This window comes from Corapipo altera, unplaced genomic scaffold (genome assembly GCF_003945725.1).
Source record: "Corapipo altera isolate COAL_440 unplaced genomic scaffold, ASM394572v1 0, whole genome shotgun sequence".
NCBI classification, from domain to species: Eukaryota; Metazoa; Chordata; class Aves; order Passeriformes; family Pipridae; genus Corapipo; species Corapipo altera.
The window spans coordinates 27,152,158-27,160,692 of record NW_020884872.1 but is presented as its reverse complement, the minus strand read 5'-3'; the positions used below and the strand labels follow the sequence as shown (position 1 = coordinate 27,160,692).

Genomic DNA, 8,535 nt, shown 5'->3' with positions numbered 1-8,535 from the left:
TGGTTGACCAAAGACCAAAGGCATATTTCATACCACAAGACATCTTCTCAGCAATAAAAGCTAAGACGAAGGAGAAGGAAGAAGGGGCAATCATGATATACAACATTTACCTTTTGGAACAACCACTGTGTGTGCTGAAGCCCTGCTTCCTGGGAAGTGGCCAGACATCACCTGTTGATGGGAAGTAGAAAATAAAATCTCCTTGGCTGATGGGAAGTAGAAAATAAAATCTCCTCGGCTGATGTAGTTGCCAAGCCACTCTCCATGATATTTGAAAAGTCATGGCAGTCACGTGAAGTCCCAGGTGACTGGAAAAAAAGGAAAAATTGTACCCATCTTTAAAAAAGCATAGAAAGCAGGACCCTGGGAACTACTGACCTGTCAGCCTCACCTCTGTGCCTGGAAAGACCATGGAACAGATCCTCCTAGAAGCAATGCTAAGGCACATGGAAGACAGAGAGGTGAGTCAGGACAACCAGCATAGCTTCAGACAGGGTAAGTCCTGCCTGACCAAACCTAATGGCCTTCTATGATGGAGTGAATACATCAGGGGACAAGGGAAGTGTTACAGACAATATTTATCTGGACTTCTGTAAAGCCTTTGACGTAGTCCCGCACAACATCCTTCTTTCTAAATTGGAGAGAGATGGATTTGGTGGGTGGACTGTTAGATGGTAAAGAAATTGGTTGGATGGTCTGATCCAGAGGGTAGTGATCAATGGCTTAGAATCCTGATGGACAGCAGTGGCAAGGGATCTGTACTGGGACAAGTGTTATTTAATAATCTTCATTAATGACATAGACAAAGGGATCGAGTGCACCCTCAGCAAGTTTGCAGATGGCACCAAGCTGAGTGGTACAGCTGTCACACTTCAAGACACGATGCCATTCAGAGGGACCTGGACAGGCTCAAGAAGTGGCCCCATGAGAATCTCATGAGGTTTAACAGAACCAGGTGCAAGGTGGTGCACCTGGGCCAGGGAAACTCTCTGTATCAATACAGCTTGGGGGATGAACAGATCAAGACCAACTCTGCCCAGAAGGATTTGGGGATGCTGGTGGATGAGAGGCAGGAGATGAGCTGGCAATGTGCACTTGCAGCCCAGAAAACCAACTGTATTCTGGGCTGCATCAAAAGCAGTGCGGCCAGCAGATCGAGTGAGGTGAATCTGCCCTTCTGCTCTGGTGAGACCTCACCTGAAGTACTGTTTCCAGCTCTGGGGGCTCCAGGACAGGAAGGACATCAGCCTAGTGGAGCAAGTCCAGAGGAGGGCCACAAAGATGGAGAGATGGAGCACTTTTCCTGTAAGGAAAGACTGAGAGAATTGGGATTGTTCAACCTGGAGAAGAGAAGGCTTTGAGGTGACCTAATTGTGCCCTTCCAGTACCTGAAGGGAGCCTACAAGTAACATGGAGAGGGTCTTCTTACAAGGGCATGTAGTGGCAGGACAAGGGGGAATGGTTTCCAACTGAAAGAGAGCAGGTTTACTCTAGTTGTTAGGAAGAAATTCTTTACTGTGAGGGTGGTGAGACACTGGATAGAACAGATTGTCCAGAGAAGTTGTGAATGCCACATCCACAAGATGGAGATAATTTCCCCTTAAAAGCCCTCACAATGCTAGTAATTATGAGTGCAGTAGGCTTACACAGAGCAACTCCTATGTGGGCTGAACCCCTGCTTCCTGGGCAGTGGCTGGACATCACCTGCTGGTGGGAAGTACAGAATAAAATCGTTTGGGATTTTTTTCCTTTGCTTGTGCACATGTGACCTCTGCAATTTAGTTAGATATTAGGAAAAGAATTAATTATTCCAAGACTGTTGACAATGACAGAGACAAATTAAAATAATCTTGCTGGAGCTACTGACCAACATTTAATGTTGTTGCCAGTAATGAATCATACTCTAGATGAGAATTCAAAGTATTTTTCTTTCACAGGATTAGAAAGGATTTCACAAAAAAGGATTTCACTCCAGAAAAACTGCTCTGCTATTGGCTGCTGCTGCACTTCCTCCTTCACTCTCCTGACACTGATAGGAACAATGGAATCTCCACCCACCCATGCTTTCGTCCTACTTGTACCTGAAGATCTAACTTGCTGTGTAGTTGTCCATACAGCCAAGGACCGAAGACATTTAAGCAGAAAAAATTCTCTGCCAGGTTTCTTCCTTTTTTTTTTTTTTAATTTCTTGAGTCATCGCCCAGCCACCAATAAAACATCTTGCTTTGCTCAACTGAATCTGCGTGAAATTGCTGTGAGTAAACAAGAAAATGAAAGGAAATAGTCTAGCAATGTTTGCAGTTAGGATGGAAATGTCTTTTCTCTTTTCTGGCTGATATTTTTAACTGAGATTAGTTCTATAGCCTCCCCTTAAGCAGAGCTTTCCTCTGACCAGATTTGGAGCTCTGAAAGTTATGGCTAAGAAGGGGCCTCCTTAAAAGAAATTCAAAAATCAATAACTAGTTACTCTAAAACAGATTGATTTAAGTAATTAAAGCCTAACAACCTTTAGTTAATGATCTATTTATTTCAGGTTATTTATATGCAATAAACTTCAAAATACAGCAGAGAATTCCGGGAGTGAAAAGATCCAGGAACAAAAGACAGAAAAGGTCTGCAAATATTTTCGTGAGTATGAAGCACAAAGGGTGTTAGTAGGAATTTCTACTTGTTTTCTCTGCGGAGGAAGGGTTGGGTCCTGTATGCTGATTTCATTGCGAAATGTTATGTTCTGCTTTCTTTTGAATCACACCTCTTTTTCTTGCCTTTCAAAGGTTTCATATCTACAGTCACAATTTTACATAAATATGTTTGGTATGGGAATAATGGCTTTTTAATTTTTTTGTATCTGATTAAACAGAGTGATTTTTAGGGACACAGAGAACTATCAGTAATATACCAAGCATTTCTGAAAATGAGATCCAGCTTTAAGGAGTCTATATATGAATCCAGATAGGCCAAATCATGGCCAAAGAAATCAGAGGACATGGAATTCAGTCAACAAGAGAGACCTCAAGAATGGATGAGTATATTTAGGGTTTTTTTCAGAGCAACCATGTTAATTCCAAGCCTTTCTTTCTTCATGCAGTGCTCAATAGTCGTGGATAAAATGAAAGATTTGAGTCTGAAAGACACAATTACCCGATGTGAGTTAGTTGATGTGGAAGGTGTTCCCCTCACAAAACCAATGGGCATCACATGGGATCAAGTAAAAAAGTTCAAAGCCAGGCCTGATGATGTGTTCATTGCAACCTATGCAAAAGCAGGTTGGTGCATGTAGGAAAGAGAATAGAAAAGTTTGGGATAACGTTTATTGTTGAAATTGAAAACTGTTTTTTTTCTATTGTGACTGATATTTGTATAATTCCAAACCAGAAACATTTTAAAGACATTAAAGCCTTATCACCTGTGACTAGTAACTTCTGACTTCTTTGGCAGAAATAACAACAATCTGTTACTACTGAAGTACAGATGGCCAAAGTCGAATGACCTATACTTAAATGTTTCCTTTAATTGAGATTACATACATTTATATTAATGACAACAATGGAAGTTTTCCACCAATATGTAATGATTTAACAATGTCTAGCAAAATGTCATCATTACTAAGAAGTAATAGAAACTGACTGACATAATTACGGAATGAATAATATTTGGGGAATTACTTGGTGTGTAAATGAACTGTGGTTTCTGAAAATGGATTAATTATTTTAAGGAAATAACCGAATCCACTTAATAATTTCAGCCAATAAAATTAAATACTCACCATTAATATTAGTTATCTGACATTTTATTCAGTGGCTGGCCACTACTGCTCCCCTTCATCAGACCCTTTATACTCACTACACAGAAAAACAATGAATAACAAGCATCAATATTAATCCTGCATGAATAAAAACGTGTACAGTTTAGGAAATTCAGGAACAGATATGGGAACACTTGATGATCATAAAAAAATAATTACTAGAATTAACAACAATATTTAAGGATGGGTTTGTTGGGGTTTTTTCAATAGGGGAAAAAACACCAAAAAACCCCCCACCATTAGTTTTGTATAATCTGAAACCTTTTAATTTACTGTCTGCATACTGAAAACAAAACCACATTATTTTAGCCAGTCTGGATTAAAACCTCTCAGTCATTGAACTGAAAAAAAAGTTGGCAGTCCATTTGACATTATGTGATATTTACCTGAGATGCACAATTCAAGCATCTCAACAGCTGAATTTCCTGCCCACATTGCTTTCCAAGTTATACCTTAGCCTGTTCTCTAGCTGACCTGGCACAGTAGCTCAGAGGAGATGTGGTTAACACAGTGATCACAGCTATAAAAGAAAAGAGGCATGAGATATACAACACTGTAACACAAGATTTTGCAGTTGCTCAGGCAGATGAAGTGTTATGTACTGATCTGCATTAAAGTGGTTCAAACGGAAACTTTGCAAATATATTTTCGAACAGTATGAAATTTTTACAGGCTTGAAGTTCAGCTATTACATTTTTCATTCAAATTTAGAATAAAAACAGAAGTTGAAATACCTGAATTTTTGTGAGGTATGAAAATTGGAATGAGGGAGTTTCATTTCCTCTCTGCAAATAATACAACCTCCAAATAATAGTGAGTTTATCCCAGAGCTTTTTTTCAGTACTGGTGTGGGGTTGGGGGCTATTTCTTTTGGCATGAAGAAGCCTGTTGTAAAATGGAATCCCTGAAACTCTGCTTTGGGAATTACCTTTGTATTCCTAATTAGGCATTTCCCCCCATTATCCTCTCTTTCCACTTTGTCCATTATCTTCTGTGCTATTCCTTCCTCCTTTAATGCAGAGTCCATCCTTCTGGCTTTCAGTTCCCTAGAAGAAGAGACTCCTGGCTATCCTGGAGAGAAATATCTAAACACTTGATTTTTTCAGGTACCACATGGACACAGGAGATAGTGGATATGATTCAAGAAAATGGAGATACTGAGAAATGTAGACGTGCAACGACTTACAAACGCCATCCTTTCCTTGAGTGGTTTATTGCAGAGCCTCCATCTGAACGTTACTCAGGTGAATATTATATAAATAGGTTTGTATTTTAGACAAAATGAAAAAAAACCAGCACCTGGTGCTGATGCTGTAAGTTTCCTGAGAAAGATCTCACTTGCTTTGTTACTGAACTATAGTCATGGCTACTGAAAATCCAGTCGTTCCCCTAGTTTCTCTTTACATGCTATTCAGAAAGTCTAGTCAGCCAGTCATATTCCTGTATTCTAGAAAGGAGCAAAAATTTCTTACCTGTACAAGTGGGAGGAGATCACTAAATATTGCAAAAGAAAAGCTTTGGTTGGGTAAATATAAATCAGTATTCATCATTATCCCTTAGAATGCAGGAGTTAGATATGGGCCCAAGAAAGCAAGAAGAAGATATGAACCAGTATTTCCCCTTTTAATTTGAATATATAGGCAAAAACTTCCCTAGAAACACTGAAGATGCTTATGTAAGGTTGCTTATGTTACGCTGTTATGTAACTGCTTTGGAGATGAATGATTGGTGCAAGATGTACTGCTAAAAATCATGGTCAAAATGACATGTATGAGAATAACAAAGAATTGCTAGTGCAATTTAGAGAACAACTCATATCTCATAATTAAATATCCCACAGGTGTAGAGTTAGCTAATGCCATGCCATCTCCAAGAACAATAAAAATTCATCTGCCTGTGCATCTGGTGCCTCCCTCCATCTGGGAACAAAACTGTAAGGTAAGGCTGAGGAGGTTGGACTCAACTCTGCTTCATGGGCAAAGAAAGTGACATAAACCAGGACAGAATACATTTTCCAGAGTGTCCACAAAACCTAAAGGTCCCCACAGATATTTTCCCTTTAATGTCCAAAGTCTGTGAAAATCTAAAGAAATCATGACTAAGTTACCTGAGCTGGATTTTAGAAAATGGCAGCTTCAAAGCAATATCTCCTAAAACACTGTCATCAGGGTCCAAGACAAAACTTTAGGATATGCTCAATATCTATATAATCATGTGCAAGTTAATTTTTTTTTTCTCTCTCTCTCTTTTCAAATCAATAAAGATAATCTATGTGGCAAGAAATGCAAAAGACAATGTGGTGTCATACTACCATTTCCACAGAATGAACAAGGCTTTGCCTGAGCCAGGAACCTGGGAGGAGTTCGTGGAGAAATTCATGTCTGGACAAGGTGATGAACTGAAATCAGTTAGATTTTGTTCATTTTAAAAATGCATTGCAATGATTTATTTATTTCAGCTATTGATATCTAGTGCTGATTTCACTCTGCGGAATGATAACTACTGAAGATGTTTCAGTCATAATTTATCTTCATTCACAGGTTTTTATTAGTACCTAAAGGATTATTAAATCTATCTTTACACTCCCATTTGGGGAGAAAAACACCCAACCACTACTCTTTATTCTGTGATCTTTCAGAAACCTATATGATGATTTTCAGTCTTAATCTCTTCTCTCTGACTTTAAAACAAGCCAGCTGAAAAGGAACAGCGGTTTAATTGGGTTTATTCTAACATGATATACAAGAAACTAAGGGTTAATTTTGTTAGAAATGTGCAGTGGGGATTTTAGATACAGAAGTATTTTTACATAAATTAATCTATCTAAAAACAGGGCATATGAAAAAAAGACAGTTATCTTACTAAGGGCAAGCAACCCCAGAAGCTGATTCTTCCTTTCCTAGAAGAGATGCCCATATCACAGAATATATAAGAAAGAAAACCTGGTCAGGTGGGTGGCAGTTTACAGTTTGGGTCATTAAAACTTCCTTAGGTCCTTAATATTTTTGCCACCATGTAGGCCTAGAAATAACACTGTCTGGACCAGCATGAGAGTTTCATGTCTAAAGAAGACCTTATGTCTGGTGTTTGACCAGCTCAGCTTGAGAGCCATCTGTCCCAGTGCAGACATCTAGAAGATTGATTAGCTACCTCTGTCCTAGCTAATCATCTTGATACTTGCTGGAGAGAAACAGGCACTTCTGATAGAATACCAAATATTTAAACCAGTTAGAATCACAGAATAATACAAGCTGGAAGGCACTTTCAGTGTCCATCTGGTCCAAACCCCTGCTCGAAGCAGGGCCAGTCAAGACCAGCCTTGTCCAGCTGATGAGACGAATCACTGGAAATGTCTGTTTCTTTCCACTAACTGCAAAGAGAGCCTGGATTTTTCATTCAGGAGTAAGAATCTGCATTTGTTGCCCTCTAAAGTTACACATGGATCCTGCTCTGAGCATCCATATACTAGAGGGATTAATAGCACAAATGCTGTGATAAGCACAGAGCACAGCAGTCATGGCCACAGTAATTTAAAACCAGATGGTAAATTCCCAGGCATTGGTCATAAGGGAACCATGAATGCCACATGTGTTAAAGACAGTTAGGGCATTTATAGCTGCTGTTGATGTTACTTCTTTTTCAGTGCTCTGGGGTTCCTGGTATGACCATGTAAAAGGATGGTGGAAGGCCAAAGATAAGCACCGTATTCTCTACCTCTTCTATGAAGATATGAAGGAGGTAAAAGGCATGTTTATAGAGCTCTGAAATCCAGCTAGTTTTGTATTATAATGCCAGCTGAATCAGTAAACCTTATGACAACCTGATCTTTTCAGTCTGAGAATTGCAGCTTTAACACTATGTTTGACTTCTTTTCTTTTCCTGGCTCTATGTCTTATCCCACGTCATTGTCTCTGCAGAATCCAAAGCAAGAAATTCAGAAGATTGCGAAGTTCCTGGAGAAAGACTTGAGTGAGGAGGTTGTAAACAAGATAGTCCACAACACCTCATTTGAAGTAATGAAGGAAAATCCCATGGCAAACTACACTAAAGATTTTCAGGGAATAATGGATCACTCCATTTCCCCATTCATGAGAAAAGGTACTGAGGTTGGTTACTTAAATCAATTCTTTTTGGTTTTCATTCTGTTTTGAAATAAACCTTGAAGTACAAGTATCTAGTGAATTGTGAATAATTGGCTTCAGGAAATACTGGTAAATTAATCATTTTTCTTTTTTTGCTTTGCTGTTTCTTAGGGGCTGTTGCAGACTGGAAGAATCATTTCACTGTGGCACAGAATGAGAAATTTGATGAAGATTATAAGAGGAAAATGTCTGATACCTCTCTTGTTTTTCGCATGGAATTGTGATTATTTGCAATGGGAATTAATGATCTTCAGCCTTTTCCGTGTCATATATTTTGCCTTCACAAAATGCCAGTGTGAAGGACTTCCATCTCTCTTCACACCCCACTGATTATGCCAAAGTTTAAGTCTCCCTGAAAAAAATAATTCCACTGGATACTTCTTATTCATTCCTCCCACAGTAACTTTCAGCATTAATAAAAATATTTCACACATGCTTTGAACTTCTGTCTTTGTAAAACTGCAGCTGAAATTGCTGGCATTTTCAAATCAAACTCTAACAGAAACTAGGAACCAATAGGAAAAAAGGGTGTTAAAAGCCCGCACCAGATTGTACAAACATTAATCAACAAATAACAACAAACAAATT

At 38.9% G+C, this 8,535-nt stretch overlaps 1 protein-coding gene across 1 annotated transcript; it reads left to right on the top strand.

Moving 5' to 3' along the window:
- Nucleotides 1–2,105: 2,105 nt before the first annotated feature.
- LOC113948380 (sulfotransferase 1C1-like) lies at nt 2,106–8,389 on the top strand. The gene is made up of 9 exons (XM_027645971.1): nt 2,106–2,254; nt 2,534–2,612; nt 3,089–3,266; nt 4,912–5,049; nt 5,646–5,743; nt 6,069–6,195; nt 7,449–7,543; nt 7,723–7,903; nt 8,059–8,389. Exons 3-9 carry the CDS (start codon nt 3,110–3,112, stop codon nt 8,169–8,171), a joined length of 909 nt encoding a protein of 302 aa, XP_027501772.1. The 5' UTR covers nt 2,106–2,254; nt 2,534–2,612; nt 3,089–3,109; the 3' UTR covers nt 8,172–8,389.
- Nucleotides 8,390–8,535: the final 146 nt, after the last annotated feature.

What these genes read in the sequence shown, in the direction of transcription:
- LOC113948380 (XM_027645971.1), top strand. Translation starts at nt 3,110, where the DNA reads ATGAAAGATTTGAGTCTGAAAGACACAATTACCCGATGTGAGTTAGTT. An exon ending in TCCATCTGAACGTTACTCAG is followed by an intron (nt 5,050 to 5,645) that starts GTGAATATTATA and finishes AATATCCCACAG; the next exon opens with GTGTAGAGTTAGCTAATGCC. An exon ending in TCTGGGAACAAAACTGTAAG is followed by an intron (nt 5,744 to 6,068) that starts GTAAGGCTGAGG and finishes AAATCAATAAAG; the next exon opens with ATAATCTATGTGGCAAGAAA.